Here is a 27,188-nt window from a genome sequence, read left to right as displayed (position 1 = left end):
AAGTTTCAGGGGAAACAAGCAGGTTGATAACTGTTTAAATTGATTATGTGTCTTAGAAATGTGTGTATGTAGTTTGTATATGTATAGGGAAAGGTCTGGAAAGAAGATACAAAGTTGATATTTCTGGGACATGGTATTTACAATGTGGATAGGTAGGAGAGAATTCCACTTTCTGCTTTTTTCCCCAATTTTTTTATATCAGGCATATGTTACTTTTTGGGAGGAAAAAATGCTTGTTCTAGGTTGTGGGAAAATGAAGACTTTTCTAAGGAAATTTTATTTTTAAATGAATTCATATATAATATTTTCTTTTACAGCTTAACGAAATCAGTGGAATTCCTTTGGAAGATATTGAATTTGCCAAGGTAAAGCTCTGAGAATGTTTGTATCTGCATACTAGTGCATGATGGGCATGTCAAATGGCATGACTTATTCATTCTTTTCTTCTTAGGGTAGAGGAACTTTTCCCTGTGATATTTCTGTCCTTGATATTCATCAGGATTTGGACTGGAATCCTAAAGTTTCTACCCTGAATGTCTGGCCTCTTTATATCTGTGATGATGGTGCAGTCATATTTTATAGGTAATATTCACAATGTTTTTGTTGCTTCTAGAGATATAATATTTTTGGTATGCATAAAATACCTTGTTTTTCATAAATAGCTTTACTATTGTTAACATGATATAGATAGAGCAACACTGACCATAGACATACAATGAGAGTCGTGTGTAATTTGGAATTTTCTGGTAGCCACATTTTAAAAAGTAAAATGACACAGGTGAAATTAATTTTAATAATATATTTTATTTAACACTGTATATCCCAAATATTGTCATTGCAGCCTGTGATCAATATAACAAATCATTGAGATTTTTTTTTTTCTTATAGTAAGTCTCAGAAATATACTGTATATTTTATATTTACGAAGTATGCGTCTCAATTTGGACCAGGCACATCTCAAGGGTTCTATCACAACATGTGGCTAGTGTTTATATAGAGGGTAAAGAAGAGTCATTGGACTCTGTCAGACATGGGTTCAAATGTAGCTTTGTTATTTCTCTCACCTCTGTCTTGCAGAATTTCATGAGATAGAGCTAATACATTTAAAATAACTGGTATAATAACTATCATACAATGGATGTTCAGTAAATGATAGTTATTACTAATAACAGGGAAATTATTTTATTCCACATTTAGATGTCAGTGTTATGTTAGTATAATAAACATAATAGAAACCTAGGACATCCTAGTGTATTAGACTATTTAACTTCAACAGTGACATTCAGATTTCATCTTTTTGAGGAGCATTTTAGCATTCAAACACAAATTAATAGAGGCAGATGGCTCTGTTGCTCTAATATGTAATTAATATTTTTAATGTAGGGATAAAACCGAAGAACTAATGGAGTTGACAGATGAGCAAAGAAATGAACTGATGAAAAAAGAAAGCAGTCGACTCCAGAAGACTGGCCATCGTGTAACATACTCCCCTCGTAAAGAGAAAGCACTAAAAATATATCTGGATGGAGCACCAAATAAAGATCTGACTCAAGACTGACTCTGCTAGTGTAGCATTTTCCCTGGGGGATTTTTGGTTTTAATTAGATGGTTCACTACTACTGTGTAGTGCCATTATGGCCGGACATGGTTAGGGGTAACCCAGTGACACCAGCACTGATTGGACTGCTCTTCACCAATCAGAAGCTCAGTGCCCAGTGGGCCACTGTTTTGACTTGGAATCATGTCGTGCACTATAGTCAAATGTACTGTAAAGTGAAAAGGGGTGTGCAAAAAAAAATTAAAAACAAAAAAGCAAAACCTGCTAGTAGCAAAGGGGAAAGGGGAATAAGTAAACTTCTTTTATTGCGGACAAATGTGCACATAGCAGCTAGTAAAACTAGCCTCAAACAGGATGCTCATAGCTTAATAATAAAAGCTGTGCAAAGGCCGTGAATGAATGAATTTTCTGTTTATTTCACTGATACACACATTACCTCATTGACAATTCGGAAGTAAATGCAACGTGTGTTGACTTTTGGAAAGCAGCAAAAATAGGAGCTGAAGAAAGAAATTCTCAGAATCAGCCCTAACCCAGTAGAGAATTGTGAAGTTGTATTTTTATTTTGTTTCATTTTTTCAGAGTATTAAGAACATTGTTCTGGAACATCAGAACGTTTCCCTTAGACCACTCCCAGCAGACGGCAGCTCAGTTTGCTGCAGTATTGTAATTATAATTGATTGTACTTAAGTTATGGATGTAGAGAATACATTTCACACGTTCATTCAGCATGTAAATAAAATTGATCCTATTGAGTTATCATAATTGCAGTTCAACTATTGCCCATGGTTATTCATTTCACATATCATTCATTACATATATTTGTGTATTGAGAAGTATAGCAATCTATGTCAGTGTAATTCGCAGTGAGGTTTCTCAGTGCTGGGTCCTGTAGGATTGTATTTGCCCTTGTTAATGAGGTTTTTCTTTTCAGTGGCTTTTTTTTCTTTTTGTACAGTCATTTTTGAAGATTTACTTCAAGTTTGAATCTTCTAGAATGCTTGTAAGTCCAACTTTAATTTTTGGAGTTGATTTGTAGTTACATGTAGCTTAACTTTGGGGAAACGTCTTAACATCATACTGAATAAACTTGCTAGTAAGATCAGGTCATGGTACAGACTGATGTAGTCAACGTGATTTCATTGCAGAGTCTTTTAGAATCAGCAAGTTTTTGCTTTGCTAAATAAAACTATTCAATGAACACAATTCTATATAAATTTTGGAAATGCCATCTAATTTATAAAAATCAATAAAAAGGTTTTGGTAAAATTTTTTCATGCCAGATGCTGTTTACAACAATGAACATGCCAATAAAAATTTGTTCATTCTGTTGTGTTATTTTAGTCATTAAACTTGTGTGGATAAAGATTCTGGATTAAGAATAGATTGTTCTCTTTAACTATAACATTTTATAACATATTAAATAATTATCTCATTTCTATGATAAGGGATATTTACAGTAAAGTTTCCATAGAGAGATGAAAATATATTTAACTTTTGGGGGATCCTGTTGATAATTTCAAAGTCGAATTTTTACCTTTTTTTCCATTTAAGAGATAACTAGAAAATAAATTTGTAAATGTTGATTTTGCAGTTTGAATATAGTGGTGGAGAATCCCATGATGTCTTAAAGCCTCTTGGAATCTGTAGGGAAAACAGTCTTTTCTAAAGTATTTTTCTGGCTACTTTTTATTGCATGTAAAATATGTAGCAGTCTGCTAAATTTGATTGAGGTACTGTTCTGAATTTGCAGGAACCGGTAGTGTTCTCAGAAGAAAACTTAGCATTTGTGATGAATTGTCTTTTACATCACTTGGATTTTCAGCTGTTTGGTTCTGAAACAGGTCTGCCTATCTGGAATACAGGGATTAATAAGTAGAGGTTTTGCTTTTGAGGACTGATTGACTCCATAACAGAGGAGGCAGACTCATAAACAAAACGGAATTTGGGATTTTTTGTTTTGATTTTGTTTAGTGTTCTAGTGTGACTAAATGGTAAAGTTCTTCTCACACCTGCTTATTCTGTGCCTTCTGCCCTGTTTCATTTTGTTTTTAATCACTGCTTCTAACTGCAGGCATATTAAAAATAACAAGAGTCAAAAAAATGTATTTCACTACAGAAAAGAAAAATTAGAAGCTTCTTCCTTTTCAGTGCCTGATAAATAAAACACAATGTTGCACTTTATGTGTTTCCGTAAAGAGGGTGGTGAGCTTTTTAAAGTGAATTTGTGGAGGTGGGAACAGTAATTTATGTGAGGGAAATTATGCGTATCAGCATGTCTGGGATTTAAAGAATCAAGTGAGCATCTCTAACCTACAAGGTAGAGCACTGACAGTGTGTGGATCAAGTGCCCTGGAGCACTGGGGCAGGGGACCCTTGTTTTGTGTGTCTGCTGAGGCTAAGGCAGGCAACATGCACTAAATTGTGGCTCTGCTGCCACGGATCATGCAAGTGTTTGAAGAGCTTCGACTATGGGGCAAATATGTTTATATCAACTGTGCACACTCTAAAAACCAAGTACCTCCTTTTTGGAGGCAATTGGTTAAGGCTGAGGTGCACACTGGCCAAAGAAGCAAATGCTATGGTTTTAAGACCATGCCATGTCTAGCCAGTCAGTACAGAAATTTGACTAGTTCTCAAATTAAGGAAGCATGTGTGAGACTAGTAGTCATGATGAAATAACATAGTGAAAAATACCTCATGAACACCCTGCACTAGAGTGTTTGGTGATCTTTTGTAATGTAATTGGCAAAGTACTTTAAAAGTGTAAGAAAACGGGTGAACCTATGCCCCAGCCAGAAAATACTCAAATGAAATGAAATAGCTATTGGTTGCCAGGCCTCCCTATTAGGAATGGTATTGGGGTACATCTTTAGGCCAGGAGAGGAGAGTGCTACAGACTTACGTGTCTAAGCTAAAGGAGTGCACAGCATCATAGGATTGCAGTGTTGTTACTGAACCTGGAAGTGACCTGTGAATGTATGGAATACAATAAAATCTTTTTCTCTGGTTCATTCGCTAGTATTTAAATGTCTCCTTTTCAACTGGACATTGTAGTTTTCCCTCTGAATGTTGTTCCTTTATTCAGCATCAAGGCCCTAACCAACTTTTTTGCATTTGTTACTTGCAAATTGTAGTCTAGAGTACATGGAATAGAATATTATTTGAATTAGCAAGTTTTTTGTTTGCTAAATAAAACTATTCCATCTAAACAATGCTGTGTAATTTTTGAGAAGCAAACCAGTATTTTGGTTACTAGCTGTCCTAAGACATAAGCCTTGGGAGAAGACCATAAATCCTGAACCAAATGCAAAATTGTATGTATAATTTTCTAGGGAGCTAACAAAATGTTTTTTCATCAGATTTTCAAAGGAGTTTGTGGTCCAAATAAAGCTTGTAGACACCTAGGTTTAGCATAAATGGAAGTGGAAGATACTTCTCAGTATAGTATGTGAGGAAGGGGGGATATTATTTGGTTGGATATAGTGTTAACTTTCAATGTCTGGCTTTCAGAAACAATCAAGAACATGTTAAAACATTCATGACCATTTAAGAAAAGGATGCCGCAATCACTAGAGGCCAAGGTAGGATGGTTAAAAAAGTACTGAGGAAAAAATGCACAGGTCCGTCCTTATGACAGCACTGTCTGTCCATCCCCTCACCAGCTGATCTGTACAGAAGAAAAGGTAGTGGTCTGATTGGTCAGAACCTGAGAATTCACTGGGCCAGGAGTGATCAGTGGCCCTTTTAAAGGTGGGGACCAAGCTAATCCTTCCTTTTGCTTTCTTTGTTCCTATCTACCACCCCCAATGAGTGCACACTTAGTTTTCAGCTTCATTTATAATGTTTAAATATGTAGTGGGAATTTTTTTTTTACAGTAACTACAAACTGTTCCACTGAAACCAAGCTCCTGCAGGGAAGTGGGCTCACTGCAAGCACTTAATGCAATCCCATAACTTTTGAGTCACTTTGCTTTATTAAAACTATCTGGGGGTGGTGGGCTTGGCCCAGTGGTTAGGGCGTCCGTCTACCACATGGGAGGTCCGCGGTTCAAACCCCAGGCCTCCTTGACCCGTGTGGAGCTGGCCCATGTGCAGTGCTGATGCATGCAAGGAGTGCCCTGCCACGCAGGGGTGTCCCCCGTGTAGGGGAGCCCCATGCACAAGGAGTGCACCCTGTAAGGAGAGCCGCCCAGTACGAAAGAAAGTGCAGCCTGCCCAGGAATGGTGCTGCACACACGGAGAGCTGACACAACAAGATGACTCAACAAAAAGAAACACAGATTCCCATGCCGCTGACGACAACAGAAGCAGACAAAGAAGATGACGCAGCAAATAGACACAGAGAACAGACAACCGGGGTGGGGGGCAGGGTGAAGGGAGAGAAATAAATCTTTAAAAAAAAAAAAACTATCTGGGGAAGCGGATGTGGCTCAAGCGATTGAGCTCCCACCTACCAAATGGGAGGCCCTGGGTTCAGTTTCCAGTGCCTCCTAAAGATGAGCTAGACAGCAAAGAAGTTGATGCAAGACAGTGAGCTGATGCCATTAGCAGGCATGGTGAGCTGATACAAGATGATGATGCAACAAGAGACACAAGGAGGAAGACATAATGACACAATAAAGAGAGCAGAGGTGGCTCAAGTGATTAGGTACCTTCCTCCCATATGGGCAGTCCTGGGTTCTGTTTCCTGTGCCTCCTAAAAAAAACACCAGCACATAACACAGACGCAGCAAACGTAAACAACAAGGGGGTGGAGGGAAATTAATTTTTTAATTTGGGTTTGTTAAAGATTCAGGCTTTGGTTTATAGCTCCCCTCTCTCCCCTAGCTAGATTTGCAGCTCACAGCTTGGTGTGGGAAGAAAGGTATGCTCAGTGCTCGCTCTCTTCCCGGACCAGCTCAACCAATAGTGGAAGAGAGAAGATATGGAAAAGACATCAGTTTATGTAAGCAGCCTCCTGTTAGTAGTGGTGAGGCTACGTCACCTTTTGCTTGATCACTCTTCACTTTTTTTTTTCTTTATTTTTTTAATGTTACATTCAAAAAATATGAGGTCCCCTTATACCTCCCACCCTCCCCACCCCACTCCTGCCCCCACAACAACCTCCTCCATCATCATGAGACATTCATTGCACTTGGTGAATACATCCCTGAGCACCGCTGTACCTCATGGTCAATGGTGACACTCTGGTCCTGCCAGGAAAGGACTCAGATCCAAACAGCTGCCCTAGGCATTGCAGTACCTTAGGAAACTTGACTAAACCTCTTGCAAAATCATACCACATTCTTCTGAAATACGCACCACTTTGTCCTGTGCTGCACTGGGCCCCAGCAAGTTTTCAGTCCCTAATTTTATCTTTCTTCCATGCCCCTATCTCTGGGTATATGGTTACTATCAGAATCAACCTTTGCCTGTCATACCTCTGGGTACTCAAAGGTGTGGTTCTGTCCCCCTTTCTGCCTGGCTGTTCCAACAAACGCTCTCACCCTAGTGTTTCTTTTTTGGTACATTAATAGCAAGTCAGTGTACGGCCACCCCGTGTTTGAGATAATGAGTTTCATACACGTTTTATGAATGTTAATGTTCCCCTTGTAGGTTTCGGCTAAGGGAACCTCCCTCATGGGAGATGAGGAAGGGAAATAACCAATTCCCCAAACATTTCAGTCTCCCTTAAAGGTGATTTCTCACCCCTTCTCTCGTCATCTTCATATAGGATAATTGTAGCACTGCTGCTGAAGTGACACCTCAGCAAGCTTAGTGTGAAGGTGCCTACCTCCATGGCAGTTAGCTGTCTTAACTTAAAAACTGGTCTAGACAGGAAAAAGTAATTATTTAGTTGTGTTTCTTGACTATCTAGAAGGGAATACACAAACCATAGAAATACTACCTCTTTTTTTCATCCAACCCTCTCTTCTTACTCCACATCAGCCCCTCTTGCTTCTCTCTTCAACTGTCATCCTTCTGCCCTGAATCCTTTTCTTTTGATTCTGTCAAAAGTCCAAAGAACCAGTCCAGTGAGGCAGGACTGAGGAGAGAGGAATGGAAGAAACAACAGGCAGGAGAGGAACTGGGAAGGGTCAGCAATCAGTTTTGTTGCATCACACTCCTCTTCCTGTTCAGTTGAGGCTGTGTGGGTTGGCAGCCAGCCATTCTCATCTGCATAGTGGCTGGGGAATAGACTCAGAACTTGCATCATACACCCAAACTCTTCATTTTCAAATCCTGTCATTTCCAAAGTTCTGCATTGGGTTATGGAAAAGTGAGTGGGTTGAGTTAAAAAGCTGCACTCCCCCCATCCTTTTGCTATTATTCATTGTGTGACTGGCTCCATAAACAGGAGTGTGTTAGCTTAAAAATCAGAAAGGCTATCAACAGCTTTGTCTACAATATTATTGGTTACTTATAATAAAAGGAATCCAGACACAGCTGGTACCAGGATTGGTTTCCCTCTCAGTCATTTATGTAGGCAGAATAATGACCCCCAACGATGTCCATGCTCTACACTCCTATGAATATTTTACCTTACATGCAGAGTGATTGAGCTGTGACCTTTTGTTGCTGGCTTTGAAGAGGTATGAAGGAGGCCACCAGCCAGGGAATGCAAGTGACCTCCAGAAGTTAAAAAAGGCAAGAAACATTCTCCCTTAGAACCTTCAGAATGCAGACCTGCCAACACTTCCACTTCAGCCCAGTGAGACCCATGTCAAAGAACTATAATAAATTTGTATTTTTTAAGCCACCAAGTTTGTGATCATTTGTTACAGTAACATGGTAGATTGAGTTATGTTCTCCAATTTAGACATGTTAAAACCATCGGCTGCCCACTCTACCCACCCATTGGCTCATAAAAGTAAGCTGCTCTTCAGTACCTATACATACTTTACAGACTTGGGCCTGTTCTGCTTGCCTTAATCTGCCTCAGGTAAACAGGTTTCTAACCAGCTCACCTTCTCCTTCCTGTTAATGACCTCACCTTATATGGTAAGTTGAATTATGTACCCCAAAAAAGACATGTTCTTAATCTATTCCTGTGGGTGTGAACGCATTATAAATAGGACCTCTTGAAGGTATTATGTTTAGCTAAAGTATAGCCCAACTGAATGAGGATGGGTCTTAATCCAGATTATTGAAGGCCTTATAAAGAAGCAGAAGCAGGAAGTCAGAACTGGAAGAGAAAGGAGAAGATGTCACTGTGACAGAAGGGCCAGTGAACCCCAAGGATTTTCTGCAGCCAGCACCAGAGCCCTAGAGTCTTCAGGGAGAAAGTAAGCCTTGACAATATCTAGATTTTTTTGGACTTCTCCTAGCCTCACGACCTTGAAGCAAAAAATGCCCATTGTTTAAGCCAACCTTTTGTGTGGTATTTGTGATAGCAGTTCTGGAAAACTAAGAGAGCAGTAGGAAATTAATATACCTTCATTCTGCCATCTTTTATGGCCACATGATCACAAGAGGGCTATCACAGTGCCAAACACCACATCCCAAAACACCTACACGCAGTGGTAGAAACAAGGGAAAGCGTGCAGGGCGGGGGCTTTCTTCCTGCATGCCTCTCTCCTTTTATATGGCAGGAAGAGTCCTTAGAAAGCCCTTGGCAGTTTTCTTACTTCTCAGCCAGAACTGTGTCATGTGACCATCCCTAGCTGCAAGGGAGGCTGGGGAAACAAGGGTCTCTTTTATCCAGCCTCTGTGGTAGTAGGAAAAGGGCAGAGAAAAAGGTTGGAATAGCTGTTGGAAAGCTGAAATCAACAGTGTCTGCTATGTGGCTTCCTTGACAGGGAACTCTGTATGTGGGAGAATGGCAAGTAGTAAGATTTGAGGACCAAACACTACCTAACCCTTAACACATTTAAAATTATGAGCATAATGGACACACCAGCTACTGTATATCTGGATTTCAGCAAAGTATTTTGCAAACCTTCTCATGGTCTTATGTTTTTGTGGCTATGATGACAGAATGGAGGCCGGAAAATAAAACTGCTTGTCATTCCCCACTGTCTCCTTGGAACCTAATACAAGGCCTGACACATAACAGGTGCTCAGTAAATTTTTGTTGAATGAAATAATTTTCAGCCTCTTCTCCAAACACTTTTCCAAATTTCCTTCATCCACCTGCCACTATGAATTGCTTGCGGTTTCCCTTAGATAGCATGCTCTCTTTTGCCACCCTGTCTCTACCCATAGCCCAGAATGCCCTTCCCTATTTCTTCTGGCCTCCTGATAAACTCTTGCTATCTTTCAAGAACCAGTTCACATTTCAGCTCTCCCAAGCTAAGAGTTCCTTTGAGTAGAAACAAACTGCCCTCAGCTCCCATTTTGGGTTGACTGCTTTTGTGTCTGCTTGGTTTAGCTGTCTCCCGTTGGAGCATGAGTGCCTCTGAGCAGGGACCGTGTCAGGGTCAGCTGTGCACAACCACAGCCTGTCATAGCTCCTGGTTCCAAGCAGTCTATCAGTAAACACCTGTTGAGGAAGGCTGTCCAGGTAATTTTTGAAGAAGTTTCATATTTCATCTTAAAAGCAGTACATCCTAGGCTTATGCTTATTTTGACTTCTAGCTCTATTGCTTAAATCTTTGCGCCTCCATTGATTCATCTGTTAAATGAAGAATATACTCATGGGATTCAATGCAGATTGAGCTAATATAGGTAGAGTGCCAAATGAGCTGACCCTTAATAAGTAGTAGCTTTATAAGTATGGCCGCTGAAGTTCTTTTTGTGTTATAGCCCAGAATTGAATTTCATTCACGACGGCTCCCAAGAAAAGGACATACATATTCCACTCTTTTAGACGATAGTGATGCATTTACATACTTAAGATTAATTGCCATCCAAAAGTTAAGGTTTTGAAAATATTTTGGTGCTAAAGAACGTGTGCTTTAGTTATCTGGAAAACTTGCTTATATTGAGGTTTTTTTTCTTTTTTGACAATACAGGTCATTTCTATTATTTTATTCTAGCTGCAAAGGTTTTATGTTTATTCAAGGTCAAAAGGAAAAAAAAGGCCAAGGATTATAGGAGAGTAGTTGAAGTGATTTATGTCTGATTTCTCAATGCAACATTTGTGTTTATACATAATTTAAAACCTAAAGAAAGCATGCTTATACAATCATGTGCAGCTTTAAAATTTAATAACTCTGGATGAATACATGATGGAAACAGTTCATGGCACCTGAAAATATCTTTTGTTGAACAGCACAGAGTTCAGTGTTCTCAGTTTGGATATTACAACCATATTTCATAGAGCCTTGCTTGGTTTGATTTTTTCCAAGTGGTTGATAATGGTTTTCAGTTAATGCTAAGTCATTTTGCACATTTTATTTATAACCCTGGCCCTTTATACCCAAGTGCAGTTTCTGGCAAGTCAACATTATGCTCCAATCATGTACCTTCAAAGTTACTAATGGAACTGCCACTGGGGACAGTGTCAAAACCATCTGTCTTCACTAGAAAGATGCTGTCCTCACACAGGTGAGTACACCACTATTTCTAACAGTAGAAGTTTAATCATATAGAGATGCCTGAACTAGTTTGATCTTAATCCCAGATGTGCCTTGGGGGAAAAAAGACAAAGAAAAATCCCATCTTCCTTCCATTTGGGGGTACTTTTGGTGGCCTGGAGGCTGGCATAGAGTAGGGGAAAGAGCACTGCTTCTGGTCTTCACCGGCTGTGTGACTCGAATAAGTCACATGAATTCTCTGAGCCTCTATGATCCCTGACAACTGAGAAGAATAACGCCTCCCTCACCAAGCCATGGTGAGAACATAAATTGATCACAGATATGAAAATGCCGCCCTGGCACAGAGGTAGGAGTTTAGTAAAGCTGCAGAATGGACGAATGCATATAAAGCAGAGTTAGTGTTAGCATAACATTTTATCTGCAGTAGCTGAGGGCAGTTTGTTTCTACCCATGAAAAGAATGACACAAAAAGTTCATGTGTTGCAATTCTGCCAGGTTTATGTTTGCAAAACAGGGCAGTCTTCTCTGCATGTGTAAGAGTCAAGGTTTCCCCAGAACCTCTAACAGGGAGACTACACGTCCCTTTCCATCCTCTTCCCTCAGACAATTCTCATAGTGATGGAGAAGAAAATGTGCCATCTGCCAAGCATTAGAGGCAAGGCTGCCAATAATTGGACCAAGTTTCAAAGCCCAGTTCTGCCTTTGTTCTAGAACCTCCTCCTTTCACATTCCTGTCTTTCCCAAGCATCAGAACTGTGATGTGTGGTGGGCAGTCTGGGGGAGCTGGACCAATGCACAGCACCTCATTTTGTCAAGGCAGAAGTTTCAAAGCAGAGGGAAAATTTACTGGGAAGAAAAAATGGGAAAAAGCTTGGTCACACCTAGAGGACACACCTGGGGAAATAAATTAGCTATTTCTATTGCACATCTACCCACAGAACAAGTCTGGATCTAAATCTCTTCTCCTTCCAGCAGCTTGGAGACCATGCCCAGCTCCTTGGGTATCATCTCCTCAGACAGGATTCTCTCCAGGCTCTTCAGCTCCTTGCGGACTTCCTCCATGAAGCCACCATCCCTGTACTTATCAAGGGCCTCTTTGGATAGCAGGCTCTCTCTGTCCTCCTCAAGGCCCCCACCGAAGGACGGCTTGCACACGTATACCAGGTTATGACTGAGGAGAGACAGAGGGCTGGGGTTCAGCTGAGGGCCATGTCTTCTCACAAGGCAAAGCCAGGCTCTAAACTTGGGGGTGTGAGACTCAGGCCTAAAACCACCCTTTTCCATTGCCTCTGTGGGCCTCACAGTCTCAAGTCTCACTTTTACATTGCCTCATCTAACATCTTTCCAACAGTCTTAACTTCCTGTCAACAGCTCACCTTCACAAAAGGGTTGTTTTGGGAGAATGCACTCAAGGAGCAGCTCCCCCCAACCTCTATTTTCCAGGGATCGACTCTCTCGAACTCACTAGCTCAGGGGAACCCTCTGAAGACTCTGGAGTCTGAGAGTTTCCCCACAAGACTGACCTCCTGCCCATCTGGGCCTATAGGGAGGAGGCAGCCCCTGACAACTGCAGTGGGCTGCACATGTTGGGAATCCTGGGCCTCTGTGGGGGCAGGAAGAGGTATTTCTGTCTTCCCAGCCTCTCTGGATTCTGCTGGAAGGAAAGACTGCATAGAGGTCACTGAGAGTTCACTAAAATGTGCCCTGAAAGGCTGGACCCTTCTAGCTTTGATGCTATCCAGGGACACTGTGGATGATGCCCTCTGCCTCTGTGGCCACTGCTCCGGGATGTCCTCCTTCCTCTGGCTGTGCCTTCTCAGACTCCTTTGCCAGCTCCTTCTCGGTCCTTCAGTGTTGACAGGCCAGGGCTCCATCCTCAGTCCTCGGCTCTTCTACCTCTACATCCTCTCCCTGGGTCATCCACTCATCTTACTCTTACACTTCAGCCACCATCTAGATGAGTCTCAAATCTGTACCTCTAGGCCAGAACTTCTCCTGAGCCCCAGACTTACACATCTGACATTGACCAGACCCCTCTATCTGGAGGACCCAGGGATATCTCAAATTAAACCTATGCTAAACTGAATTTACCCCTCCCCCTGATAAAACCTGCTTCGGCTCCCCAGTCCCCATCCTGCTGGATGGCACCTGATCCCTCTCAGCACCCTGGCAGGGATGGCAGGTAGGCTCACCTGTGGGGCTGGCACAGGAGGCCACTGGTACATGGGCATCGGTCCAACGCTCCGTCAGGCTCCAGCTCCCAGGTGATGAGGTCCAGGAGCCGGCTGGCAGGGTCATGACAAAGCTCCCCCTCCACAGGCAGAGGAGTGCACACAGGGAACAACAGGCCTGGAACCAGCTGGAAGTCAGCCCTGTGTGCTCCGTCCCAGGTGGGCGGGCACCCAGAGGAGGGAGCACCTTTCACCCTTAACCCCCACTCTAGGTTAGGACTCAAGAGGTGGGATGTGAGGAAACAAGAGTGGCAGGAGGGCTCAGGAGGGAATGATCCAGGAGGCCTGGAGAGGGCAGGGAGGACCGCCTGGAAGTGGGGCAAAGGGACTTGTGATGGGTCTTGAGGGCCCAAGAAGTCTGGAAAAACTAAAGAGTGGAGCAAAGGCACCCAGGCCAGGAGCACAGTACCAACAAAGGCCTGGGGCTCGGGCTCAGAGAACAAGTAGGAACCAGTGAGATTCCTGCACAGATGAGGATGAGAAGGAAAAAGAGGACAGCTGAGCTGGAGCTGCTTGGTGCCTTATAAGGTAGACTGAGGAGTCTGACTAAAGTTAGAGACAACAGGACCCACTGCAGGCCCCAGGGGAGCAATGAGCAGAAAGTCACCCTTTAGGAAAATTACTGTACCAGCAGGTACTGGTGGCTTGGGGACATGGGGGAGCCAGACCCTGGGGAGGTGCCAAGAAGAATTATTCAGAAACTCTGATGGGAAGGAAAGAGAGGCCAACCAGATCTCACCTGGGAAGGGCAGTGAGGATGGAAGATGGAAATGGAAGGGAATGATTCATGAGCAAAAGGGTCTGAATCTGAGGCCTGGGAAACGAGGTGGAGTGGGATGGAGAGGAGCTGCCCTAATCCCAGGAGTTTCCCGTCACCCCTCAGCGGGTGTTCCTCCCACTCTGGGCTCATGCATCCTAGAGGAATTTTCTAGGCATCAGCTGGGAAAGGAAGGAAGTTGGTCTTCCCACCCCAGGGCCCAGCAAAAGGCTGGCATGGATGTGGCCCCAACAGGCCCAGTATGGCAGAGCCTGGGACAGGGCTTCCCCTGGACCCACCTCTTTGGAAGGCACAGCACAGCCCGGGCTGGCAGTCCCTCTGGTTGTCGCAAATGGTCCCGTTGCTGCCTTTGGTGGCCGTTTGGGTGCAGTGACCCCAGGCACACAGCTGGTCTCCACAGCACTCACTGTCTCGGGTGCAGAGCTGCAAGAGGTGGGCAAGAACCACAGCCTGGGCTGGAGCAGTTTTAGGAAACTCACTGTCGCCACACTCCTCACCCTCATTCTCCAACAGCTCCGTCAGTCATAAAAGGGACACGTTTAGCTCCATCAGCCTGGTGCATGTGACCGAATTTCAACAGTTCCTTGGACGGGGAAAAGGAACCTTATTTATTGATCCCCTGAGGCCCCAAAAAGATACATTAGAAGATGGTTTCATTAGAATTCACCTGAAGATGAATTAGAAGGGACCTCATCTACCACCTTCAAAATGCATACTTGTATACAAATACCTATGTGTATATATGCATATATGTCTATATGTATTTGCATATGCATACACACATATGTATAGGAAAGGGGGCAGGGGAAGATGCAGCACAGTGGACTGGTCAAGGTCATGACCTTGGAGTCAGGCCTCCCTGAACGTGACTCCTGGCTCCAACACTTCCCAGTTGTCTTTGTCAAGTTCCACAGGCTAAGCCTCAGGAGCCTCGCCTGGACAGTGGAGCTAAGGTGAACACCTCCGTCACAGTCATAGCAAACGTGAGCGCCGGGAAGAGCACAGAGCCTAACCCTCAGGCGGCACCAGCTGTAGGCAGTTATTACTCATTTCTACACAGCTGGCATGTGTTACAGAGCAGGCCTGCGTGCGGCGAGGCTCCCTGGGAGAATGTGGCTAACAGCAGCCTCGCTAGATTTCTCAAGCCCAAGGGAACAAAGCATTTTTCTCCCAGGCCTGGCCTCCGAGTGGGTGGGCTGTGGGCTGGGGAGGAGTTGGGCTGCCCCTTACTCTACCCAGGCTGCAGAGGTATCACCGGCTGTGTCTTTCCGAGGGGAAGGGACACGTGTAGGGCTCCTCTCCCCTCTTCTCTGCCACTGAGGGGCAGGCAGCAGGCGAGGGGTCACAGGCAGGGTGGGGCAGCAGCAGGTCTGCCGTTGCTTCCTGAGATCTCAGACCCTGGCCTGGCTTCCCCATCCCTCCAGGAGTCAGCCCCACTGGGGCCCCTCCAGACAAAGCCCCCTCCCCATCCTTGAGAGGCACTCTCAAGCGTGGACCTGAGGGACCCCAAAGGAGGCTTGCCCCGAAGTCCCTTCTCTGGGCCTGGGGCTGGGCATACTCACGGTCCGCTGGTCCTGGCACGGCTGGCAGGTGTACTCAAAGCTGGCAAACTGGCAGTACCTGCCTGGCCCGCAGTCCTCGTCAATGATGCACTCCTGAAGGGGACAGGAGGAGCGGCATCTGTGCCTGTCTCACTGGCTTCCGTCCCCAGGAGTCAGAACCCCAAGGACTGTGGGTGGCATGTGGAATGCAAGCAGACAGACCCACAGTGCCCTGGAGGGCAAAGCCCTACTTTTATCCCCCAGCCTTGACCCCAAAGCTCAGGATGCTCAGGAAAGGCCTCCAGACTGCACCCTGACAAGGTGCCAGCCTCAAAAGCCACTTCTTGCTCTTGGCCATCTTCACTCCCACCCAGCCTGAGAGGGGCCTCCCCCACAGAGCCTGGCCCCGGCTCCTTCCCGCTCAAACCTGCCCCGGAGCCTCACAGCTCCCACACCCAGTTCGCACAATCCCCCATCTGTGTGCAGTCCTCCCACCCACACCAGGGCGGGGAGCACCGAGGCTCAAGGGCGAGTCGTCAGCCCTGAGCAGGGGCAGTTAATAAACAGCGCTAATGCGTTCCAGCCTGAGGCCCTGTTGACTGTGATGGAAAGCACGAGGCGCACAGCTGCGCCATCCCCCGCCGGCGCCCCGCAGCTGCAGCCCTGCCCCGCGCAGCCCTCCGCGGAGACCAGGAACAGGACGTGGCCCGAGGCAAAGGCAGGTGCCAGCCTCCAAGTGGGGTTGGGATCTTCTCCTCATGGCTGCCAGCTCTGCTCGGGTGGTGAGCTGGAGGGGGAGAGAAGGGAATCTGTCCACCACTGAGGCCAAGTCCCCAGGAGCCTAGGCAAGCCACCTACCACCTACTTTGGCCCTGCAGAGCCTCCGGCAGAGCAGAGCTGCTTCCTTCCTGGGACCTGCTATCAGGCTCAGGCTTGGGAAGCAGCAGCCAGAAGGCAGGGAAAAGAGGACAGGCGAGGAGGGGAAACAATGCAAGAACCACTCATCAGGCTCCTTCCTGGTGCCAGACACTGGCTGCACTTGGCACCTGCGACTCAGGGGTCAGAGAAGGATTACCTTCCCTACATTGCCAACATTAAACTGAGGGTCAGAGAGACCAAAGGGATTCCCCTGAGATTCCACGGCCAGTTCGCTACAGCAACTCCCCCACCAGCCCACGAGCCGAGTAGGCTCAGGGCTCCAGCCGCAGCCGTGAGAGCCGAGTGGAGCAGGAAGGCTCTTTGGAGGGAGGCAATCGAGGGCAAGCCTTCTGGAAGGGCCTGGGGGAGGGAGGCACCTGCCGCACCCTCTGAGCAGGGGCATGCACCCTCTGGAAAGCCGGTGAGGCACTCGGCCTAGAAAGGCCTCTGGGTAGCCTGCACCTAAAGAGCCAAGACGCCCGGACCCGGACCAGTGATGCTACAGGGCCTGAGAGGAGGTGCAGCTGGCTCAGGCTGCTGCACCCCCAGGCCCGACACCACTCCCTGCCTTTGGGAACAGCTCTGGCCCCAGCCCGGCTCGCCTCAGGCCTGTTGGCAAGCTGTCCACTGAGCACCAGTCTGCCCAGAGCACCATGTGAAGGACGACAGGGAGGAGAACAACTTGGGGGCGTTTATGCTTCTTGGCATGTACAAGTGACCACCATACGCCAGGCCCTGTGCTTTGCAGGGGCATCTTCACGGCGGAGCAGGAGTATTCCCGTCCCTTTCTCAGCAGCCCTGCCATCACTGCTTTACAGATGAGAAAACCAAGGCTCTGGAATGACTGTCCGAGATGAGGAGCTGAGCCACAGACTTGACACCCAGTCTCGATGATCCCAGAGCCCAAATGGCATGAAGTCTCCAAGGCTGTAAGAAATTCTCAAGACACGCCACGCCCTCCTACCAAGAAACTATGCAGGCAGCTCAGCAGGGAGTTAAAGACAGAAGGTTCTGGAAAGGAGAAATGAGTTTATATGGCTACGAGTTTCTAAAAAAGAGTCTGGAGGCTGGCAGAAGGATTGCCCTCATGCACAACTGAGCAGAGTCAGAGAGACAGATAAAGCAGATACAACCCCCAGATATTGGTTCCTTTGAAGGCTAAAGAGACCCATGGGAGTTATGGTCATGGCCAATGGGGTTAACTACCAGGGCAGATGGCCCCTCTTTGGAAATGGTGTTTATGTGTGATGAATCTGGACTCAGATGGGATCTCCCTTCATAAGACTTTCATGCTAATGTGCTGGAGGTGCAGTTAACGTTGGGATTTAATATATATTTAGGGGATTTGAATCTCTGGACTGACAATGTGATAGCCAGGTCCTGAGCCTCAACAGACTCCAGCACCTACAATCTGATTTATTGGACTTACCACACTCAGCTAAGATGGAGTTGAAGAAGGACAATCACCACACCATGGAGCCTAGAGTGATTACAACTGAAAATGGGAGGATTGCATCCAGCATCCATGTGGAATTTGAGCCTCCTCTTGACATAGAGGTGCAATGGACACAACCAATCCAATGTCCACATAGAAGAGGTGGTATTGGATTGAGAAAAGTGGACATGGTGGACGATGGGTATGGGGAAAGGCAGGAAGAGATGAGAGGTGGAGGTGTCTTTGGGACATGGAGCTGCCCTGGATGGTGCTTCAGAGGCAATCACCGGACATTGTAAATCCTCACAGGGCCCACTGGATGGAATGGAGGAGAGTATGGGCCATGATGTGGACCATTGACTATGAGGTGCAGAGGTGCCCAAAGATGTACTTACCAAATCCAATGGATGTGTCATGATGATGGGAACGAGTGTTGTTGGGGGGGGAGAGGGGGGGGTGGGGGAGCGGGGTTGAATGGGACCTCACATATATATTTTTGATGTAATATTATTACAAAGTCAATAAAAAAAAAAAAGAAAAAAAAAAAAGAAAAAAAAAATAAAGATAAATTCAAAAAAAAAAGACAGAAGGTTCTGACGTTTCTTCCACAGCAGAGTGGGGAGAGAATGGGGGGAAGAGGGAAGACATCAGAGAGGGAGCAGGGGACCAGGTCACCGACCCCGTCCCTGCACCTGGGCACATGCGAGGCCCTGGGGACACAAAGGTGAACAGGAGACCTCAGGGAATTCACACTCTTACAATTCACTGGCAGGGAAAGGTAACCAAATGGAAAAGGAGGTAAAGGATATGAACAGGCACTTCCCAGAAACAGAAATGTAGCCTTTCCACAAAGAAAATGAGCTCCAGCCTCATCAGCGATCAAGGACAGCTTAAAGAGCAGGATACCATTTTTTGGCTTCAGATGGAAAGCATTTTTAAGGTTGGTAATATCTGTGGTGGGCAAAATAATGCCCTCCCCCCAAAAGGTACACATCCTGTTCCCCGGAATCTGTGCGTGTGTTCTCTTGCACAGCCAGGGGAATTAAGTCTCCTGAAGGAATTATGGTTGCTATCAGCTGATGTGAAGATGGGTGTGTCCTCGATTATCTGAGCAGCCCCAGTGTAATCACAGGGTCCTTCCAAGTAGAAGAGTCAATGTCAGCGGGATGCAATGTGAGAAAGACCCCACCAGCCAAGGAGTGTGGGTGAACTACAGGGGATGGAAAAGCAAGGAAAACCATTTCTCCTAGAGCCTCCAGAAAGGAACACAGCCCTGCTGACACCTGGATTTTTCAGCCTCATGACACTGACCTGCAGCACTAGAAGATAACACACTTGTCTTAAGCCACTAAATTTGTGGTAATTTGTTAAAACAGCAACAGGAAACTAATATAATATTCAATGTTGGTAGGGGTTTGAGGAAATAGACGCCATACATTTTGGGGGTAATTAAAATAGAAGTAGATTTCTTTTAATGTGTGAGGGCAATTCATCAGCATATATCAAAAGTTTAAATGTACATATTCCTTAACCCAATAATCTTTTCAGGTGGCTTTCCTCAGAAATAATACTTGTCCACGTGCACAAATATAAGAATGCAGGGTGTTCAAAGCTGCCTTGTTATATTATTATTTATCATCCAGAAATAACTGAAATGTCTAACAACAGGGGGAAACAGTCATTTCATAGAGAAATGCTGCTATGCAGGCATTAAAAGATTGAGGGTGGTTCTTTACATAGTGATTTCTAAAATGCATCATTAAAGAAAACAAGCAAGTGCAAAAACCTTATGGTCCCATTTTTGTAAAGCAGAATAACAATATGTTTAATACATGTACATGCCCTTCATCACCCCTGGCACTTAGTGGACGTGCAAGAGATACATGCTGACACTTACCTGGCACTTAGAGGTTACTGTGGCAAGAGGCCAGAAAAATGCTGATCATTAGCACTGATTTAGGAACCAAAGCAAATAACATGTATATTCCATTAATTTTGCTTTTCAATACCCAAAAGTCCCTGGAGACTTGGAATTTTCATTATGCACTTCCTCTTCCAGATATTTAATTTAAAAATATGATCAAAGATCCTTCTAGCACCAAAGGCTGAGAGACCCTACTGTTTACATTTATCCATCGAGAGAAATTTATCTTTAAGATTGTCTTCCATTCCATTGTGTTCTACACATGGCAAAGCACTCCCTGCACAGTGAAGCACTGAATTTTTTTTCTCCAAGTAAGAGAAAAAAAAATTGGCATGGATCCTTGCCCAAAACTTTTGAAAAGTCTAAATACATTAAATCTACTGTTTTCCTTTGCTGATGTGTTTTTTGCTACCTATAAGAGCTCGGGTAGGTTAATTCAGCATGACTTCCCCTAGAGAAAGCTTGTTGCTTAAATTTCCTCAACTATGTGTGAGGCAGGGCTCAGGGATCTATTGGTTTCAGTAGCCTTCAAGCTTACCTCTGTGAATCTGCAACTGCCATTCCCAGGGTCCTTAGGAATGCCTCCTAAGAACTGTCATCATCATTGGGAAGTGGATTTAGTTCAACTGATACAGAGCATCCACCTACCACATGGGAGGTCCGCGGTTCAAACTCTGGGCCTCCCTGACCCGTGTGGAGCTGGCCCATGCGCAGTGCTGATGCGCGCAAGGAGTGCCCTGCCACGCAGGGGTGTCCCCCACGTAGGGAGCCCCACGCACAAGGAATGCGCCTTGTAAGGAGAGCCGCCCTGTGCAATAAAAGTGCAGCCTGCCCAGGAGTGGCACCGCACACACGCAGAGCTGATGCAGCAAGATGACGCAACAAAAAGAGACACAGGTTCCCAGTGCCGCTGACAAGAATACAAGTGGATGCAGAAGAACACACAGCGAATGGACACAGAGAGCAGACACCTGGGGGAGGTGGGCATGGGGAGAGAAATAAAAAATAAATCTTTAAAAAAAAACCTGTCATCATTCTACACCAAGGTAGACTGACGACATGCCCGGGGCAGGATGCAGCCCTGGCCTCAGCACTGCAGAGCCCGTGGGACGGGCAGCCAGCCACGCACCTCGCCCCCCAGAGGCTGAGTCGGCAACCCATCGCATCCTGACCGCAGCGAGGCACACGGGGCCCCCCGGGGCCAGCTGCTCTGCAAAAATTCTCTTTAATCTCCTCAACAAAAGTATCAGTTGCCCCACTTCACAGACGTGGAAGCCGAGACATAAGGCAAAGGACCTGCCAAAGTCCAAGGACCTGCCAAGCAGTTTGACTCTGAAGTCAAGGCCTCTCCACGTCCTCCAGGGAAATCATTTTCCTCTCCCCTCAGCGCCATCAGTCTCCTCTCCCTCAGGGCCCCAAGCCCGTGTGTCCCCAGGGACAAAAGGCAGGACCCTGTCCGGGCGGCGGTCCTGGGTGTCTGGGCCTAAATGCCACCCATGGCCCCATGACCAACGCCAGCTGCGCGGCCTTGCCTGGCTCCTCTCGCAGCCGCGCCCTGTCTGCCCTGCTCTTCCCTCCCGTCCTGGCGGCGACGCCTGACAAACGGCCTAGAAGCTGGCGTCGGGGCTGAAGCCATTCAGAGGATCAGATGCCCGCGGCTTTGTTGTCGGGGAGGGAGCTATATTTAGAAAGCTCTGGCGGGAGGACCCGGCAGGATTTGCTCTCAAGGCTTGTGCCCAGACACTGGGGAGGAGGTGGGGCCGCCGCGGAGCACAGAGCAGGCCCGGCGGGAGGCGGGGCCTGGAAACCTCCCTGGTGCTGAGCCGCTGTCATCACCGAGTGGAAAACGGCAAAGGAGCCGTTGGAAGCCTTTGGTTTTCCAGTTCAGAGTTTATCAGGGGAGAGAGGCTCTAAGCACGCAGAAGCCAACAGTGGGGAGAAGGGAAAAGCCAAGGGAGGGCCGAGGGGCTTCCCGCGGCTTCTCTGGGGGTTCTCTCCCTGGGGCCCTGGTTTCCCACGCTCCTCAGGAAGCCCGGCCCCCTCCCCAAACAGGCCAGCGGCCAGGTCTCCTTTCGGCTGGAGGCCCTGGTCCTGAGCCCTCAGCATCTACTTGCTGGGGGGTGACAGGCCAGTGCTGGGGGCAGGGAGGGCCTGGCGCACTGTGAAGGACGCTGAGCCGCAGGGACCGTAAGGGTGACCTGGGCTCCGGCAGCCCCAGCCCCACCCTCTGGCTCCTGGAGGCTTGGGTCTGGCAGCTCGTCTGAGGACGGTCATCTCCTGGCCCCGAGTGGGAGGGCCGGTGGGGCCAGGCCTGAATGCGCCCAGGATGAGGGATGGTACCATGAATGACAGAAACAGACATCGCCCCAACCTGTGACGCCCGCGCTGGGAGGGGAGGCAGCTCTGCCCCAGGTGCCCGCTTAAGCAGAAACGGTCCAGAGGATGAAAAGCGACTGACTGTCCTTCAGAGTAGAAGGGGTTGTGGGCTGGAGGGACCAACCTCCCCAACTTGTCCAGGGCTGAGGGGTTCCCAACGTGGGCCTTTGAAGGCTAACACCAGGAAAGTCCTGGACAAGCCGGGAGGGCTCGCACTTGGCTCACTCTGCCCCCACACCTCCCCCCAGAGGCTCTAGGGCTGACCCCTCCACAGTTTTTGGCTACTCTTTTTTTCCCCTCCACTCCCTGAAAATTGCATGACTTGGGGTGTGCCCCATGCTGCTTTGGGATGAGATGCAGGCTCAGGAACCCATGCCCGGGTTCAATACTGGTTCACTCACAAGCTGTGTGACCTGGGCAGATTACTTAGCCTCTCTGTGCCCTGGTTTCCTTATTTGTAAAACGGGATACCGCTTAAGACTGTTGGAAAGATTTCCGTTTGTAGGCATATGACACTTGGAACCATGGCTGCACCCAGAAACTTAACCCCAAGTGCTTCTCTGTATCCACAGTGCTTGGCTCATGGCAGCAGCTCAAAAGACAATGTGGGGTGGCTCAAGCAACCTCCTGAGCTTCAGTGTGGGCCAACAGATCTCCTGTTACTATTATCTTCTTGGACTGAAAAGGCCCCGATTATCAGGCTCAGGCCGGAATAACGAGCTCAGTCCATCAGCACAAGACGAGTTCCTGCTTGACCCGGAGCCCTCTGCTGTGGAGCAGAAGAGAGGGAGGAGGACAGTTGTACAGACCCTGGCAGGACCTGGGACAGGCTCCTGACCAAGCAGGACAAGAGGACACACAGGGGCAAGGAAAAGCGGGAGGCACCCTGGCCTCCAGGATCTCATTTCAGCCTCACAACCGCCTTCCCAGGTGAGCAGGAGAAGCCCATTTTACACAGGAAACTGAGGCAGGGAGATAGGCACCTGCCAAGGTCACACGCAGGAAGGGGCAGGGACCGCACTCAGGGCAAGTTCTGCCTGACCCCCGCTCGGTGCTCTGTGGGGAAAGTGGCAGCCCCTGGGGAGCGAGTGGGCTGGGCTGGGGCCACGGCAGGGACTGGGAGGTCGCAGGGTGAGCAGGAGGGGGCCCTGCAGCTCTAGTGGGGGCTGCTGCCTGAGGGCAGGGTCCACCAGCTGGGCCCCCAGGCAAGGTACCTGGTAGGCTGGAGGGCGAGGGAAGCACCCTGAGAGTGGAGAACAGTCTTCCCTTTATTCTGTGGGATTTTCAGGTCAGATTCTCCCCATTCCTCAGAGTTCTCTTTTGAACTTTGAATAAACTGGACCAATCACAGGAGCCTGTAAAACGTACTTTTGTCTGGATCACAGCAGGGCACCCCAGCCTTTCTTGGACACAGCTCAAGGAGGGGAGGGACCCCAGACCTCACCAAGGCTTCCAGCCTGACCCATGCTGCAGACACCCCTCTAGGGAAAAAATCAGGGGGGAGCCAGGAGCCCAGGTTCCTAGGCCAGCTATTATTATCCTTTAGTGCCCACGTCTGCAAAAGGGCTGCTTCCACAGCAGGGAGGCCCGGCTCAGCTTGTGTCTCCTGGGGCTGCTGCTGCCAATTCTTTCTTCCCCAAATCGCACACCACTGAAAGAGGAAAGTGCATCCCCCAGCTGGGCTCAGCACACCAGGCAGGGAGGACCCCCACCCCAACCCTTTAGTGTCCAATCATTCGGGAAATTGTGCCAAGCCCTCTCCTGCCCTCTTCCCCCTGCCACCTGCAGCCCGCTCTCTGCAGCAGCCTCTCCGGGAGATCCGCTTCAGGGCGCAAGCTTTAGGAATGGTGAGGGGGTATTCCAGGGAGAGCGTCCCTCCTCCAGGAGCCCCTGCTGCCAGCCCCGAGGCAGCCACCCCACAGTCATGGAACTTCCCAACACATTCTTTTAGCCTGAGCGGCATTTCCTCTGGAGAGATTAAGGCCAGATTTCATTCCAAAGGACATTTCTTCTCCATGTTCCCGAGTCGTGTCCAATCAGTTGGGGGCTTGTCACCCAGTCTGGGTTAGAAGCAGAGGAGAGAGCCCTCTCTCCTTCTCCTTCTCCTCCTCCTCCACACACTTTTTGGCACCTTTGGGTCTGCACTGGCCCCAGCCCCCAATCCGCAGGCAGACTATGAGGGTGGGTGCCTGGGCTTCACCTGGGTCTGTCCAGGTCCACAAGCATCGGCAGAGTACAGAGCCACGTCCTGCAGCACTTCCTGGTCTCCCATTGTGAGGACAGCTGCTCTGCCCCCACCTTTAGTTCACGGTTATATGTGACACCCTAGTTTTGGGGTCCTCAAAGTAGAGTTGCCAGATTCAGCAAACAGAAATACAGGATGTCCAGTGAAGTCTGAATTTTGGATAAACAACAAATAATTTTAGTATAGTGGTTTCATTTCCTGGCTGCTAAAACAAATACCATACAATGGGCTGGCTGTATGTCTGTACAATAAATACATACAGGGGATTATTGGCTCCCGGTTTCAGAGCCAGAAAGCTGTGGTATCTTCTGGCTGGCAATCTTTGGGGTTCCTTGGCTTTTCCGTCACAAGGTATATGGCAGCGCGTTCTTTCTCTTCTGGGTTCCGTTGACTTCCAGCCTCTGGCTGCTCCCTGTAGCTTCTCTCTCTTGTCCAATTTCCTTTGCATATGAGGACTTCAGCCACGTTGGATTAAGGCCGCCCTCTGTCCGTTTGGGCACCTTAACTAAGAGCATCTTCAGAGGTCCCACTTACTAATGGCTCGCACCCACAGCGCTAGGGTTAGGACCTGATCGTGCCTTCTGTGCAGGCTTGATTCAATCCCCAGCATATAGTATGTCCCGAACATTACATGAGACCAACTTATACCAAAAACTGTTTACAGTACCATCGAAGTTCAAGTTTCACTGGGTGCCCTGTATTTGACCTAGCAACTCTACCAATAGGGGGAGAGTCTACAGGTGTGTCTTTTGGAGGAAGAGTGGGCCTTGGGCAGGAGGAGGAGGAGGGGCCAGAACAGCCAGCGGCCACAGGAACCGGAGTGGCTCCAAAGACGTGCGTGAAGAAAAGCCCACAAGGACACCAGGGAGCCGGCGCCTGCCCTTGGGAACCTTGGCCAGGAGCAGAAGAGACGCCCCCACGCCGTCTTCCTCAGGAGGAGGCCAAGGACTGCCACCCCACCCCTCTGCCACCCCAGATTCTGGCCTGGCCACCCACGGCTCTGTGAGAAGGGACAGCTTCTGTGGGGAAAGGTCTCTGGATTCTGTTTGAGAATGATGGTTACAATAATGCAGCAATCAGGAATCAAAACTAATATTTATATCGTGCTTCCTATGTGCCAGAGTTGCCCTATATCCTATGTATTCATGTAATCCTCCCAAAAACCCACTGAGAGAAGTACTATTAGTATACCTTGTTTTACAAATGAGGAAACTGAGGCACAGAAAGGTAAGTACCCTGCCCAAAGTCCCACGGTGAGCAAGTAGTGGAGCTGGGATGTGACCGCAGACGTGCTGGCCCCCACCCCATCTTAGGCTGAAATGAGGACCCAGGACCCAGGCGGCCTGCCCAGGCTACGAGTGCCACGGCCTCCCCTTCCCAGCCAGGCTCTGACAATGAGCCTTTCTCGACTGGGCACGAGCCTCCACAGGAAGTGGGGAGCAGGACTCCCCTGCAGGGAAAGGCTCCATTTCCTGCAGAACAAAAGTCAGAGCCCCAAACTGCCCCCCCCCCCCGCCCCCGCCGCTCCAGTTTTCGCCCATCCGCTCTGGGATTCCACCCACCTCTGCCGCTCTCCCAGCCCCAAAGAGCTCCAGCACCCTCCCCTCATGCCCCGAGGGTGGAGCCTGGAACAAACACCTTTCCAGCTGCTGTATCGCCTAAGGACCCGCTGGGGGACTCCTGCTGCAAGCTCCAGGCTGGAACACCCCGCGGCATCAAGGTTCAGTCTGGCCCGCAGCTCGGAAGGCCGATGTCCCAGTGGGTCTGAGCCCACACGTGATCGGGAAGAAATGCTTCCGGAAACAGGCAGAGAGCCAAGTTCTCACCAGGTTCCCAGGAACTGAATCTGCATCCGGATCCCGGGAGAAAACACTGAGCGCCAGGAAGAAACAAAGCTGGCTTCATTCCTTTCAAACCCAACCTCTGGGGAGGGATTTATTCCTGCCCAGCTCCAGCTGGGGGAGGGAGGGGGAAGGCACACCTATCACACTAGTCCCAGCCCTGTGGTCTGGGGCTCACACTCAGAGTTGGACGTTGGAGCAGGGTTTCCTCCCAGGCCTACGAGGGCCTGGCTGCCATCAGCCCCCTGCCGAGGTCCTGCTGGTCGTGTGCACAGTGTGGTAGCAAGGAGGCAGGCCTGCAGCCTCCAGCCTCTCCCCCTCACTACCAGGCTCCTCGCTGCAGCTCAAGCCATTTTCCTAAAACGCAAACCTGATTATGCATGCCCCTAATTGCAATTGTTCTGAAAGCTGCTCCAGCGGATATCACAGATGCAGGCTGACTGTTCTGGAACACCGGGGGCTGGACTAATTCAATCAACACAATGGGAGGAGACAGTTTGTCTTCCAGGTCCTGGGAACAGACACAGTGCATCTGTGATACCGGCATAATAAAACAAAGCAGGTCCATCCTCCAGGGACAGGGGTGCTGTCGTGGGGAGCTCTCTGCTCTGGCTGCACCAGACAGCCCCTGGATGTGCACTAAATGCCCCTCAACAAATCCTTCCTCCCTTTGTTCTAATTCTCACCTGCCCAGCAAACTTCAGGCAGGACCCTGACCCCAGGAAGGACAAGTCCTGGATGAGGGTGCCGAGAGGGGGACGCTCCTCGCCCCTGTAAATGAACCCCCCGGCTTTGGCTTGCACACTTATGAGCTCTGAATTTAATAAGCAAGAAGGTCCACTTTCTAGATCTGCAGGGCCTCAGTGTCCTGGACACTAGA

The 27,188-nt window shown here is 48.2% G+C and overlaps 2 protein-coding genes across 5 annotated transcripts in view; one reads left to right on the top strand and one right to left on the bottom strand.

The window, feature by feature from the left end:
• USP47 (ubiquitin specific peptidase 47) overlaps positions 1 to 3,687 on the top strand; it is a 145,963-nt gene extending 142,276 nt beyond the window's left edge. For all 4 annotated transcript variants that reach the window (XM_058305727.2, XM_071218213.1, XM_058305726.2 and 1 more), the window contains 3 exons: positions 318 to 365; positions 452 to 582; positions 1,384 to 3,687. In XM_058305727.2, the coding sequence (XP_058161710.1) occupies positions 318 to 365; positions 452 to 582; positions 1,384 to 1,558 (354 nt within the window). In that variant the 3' untranslated portion in view covers positions 1,559 to 3,687. The remainder of the gene's footprint in view (positions 1 to 317; positions 366 to 451; positions 583 to 1,383) is intronic.
• A 6,883-nt stretch (positions 3,688 to 10,570) lies between these two features.
• The window catches only part of DKK3 (dickkopf WNT signaling pathway inhibitor 3), a 52,773-nt gene continuing 36,155 nt past the window's right edge, over positions 10,571 to 27,188 (bottom strand). Inside the window, exons 5-8 of the mRNA XM_058305728.1 lie at positions 15,591 to 15,683; positions 14,307 to 14,451; positions 13,212 to 13,368; positions 10,571 to 12,190 (exon numbers count right to left, since the gene is read on the bottom strand). Of these exons, the coding sequence (XP_058161711.1) occupies positions 11,971 to 12,190; positions 13,212 to 13,368; positions 14,307 to 14,451; positions 15,591 to 15,683 (615 nt within the window). The 3' untranslated portion in view covers positions 10,571 to 11,970. The remainder of the gene's footprint in view (positions 12,191 to 13,211; positions 13,369 to 14,306; positions 14,452 to 15,590; positions 15,684 to 27,188) is intronic.

Source organism: Dasypus novemcinctus, chromosome 10, assembly GCF_030445035.2.
Source record: "Dasypus novemcinctus isolate mDasNov1 chromosome 10, mDasNov1.1.hap2, whole genome shotgun sequence".
NCBI lineage: Eukaryota > Metazoa > Chordata > Mammalia > Cingulata > Dasypodidae > Dasypus > Dasypus novemcinctus.
This window is presented reverse-complemented; position numbering and strand designations above follow the sequence as displayed.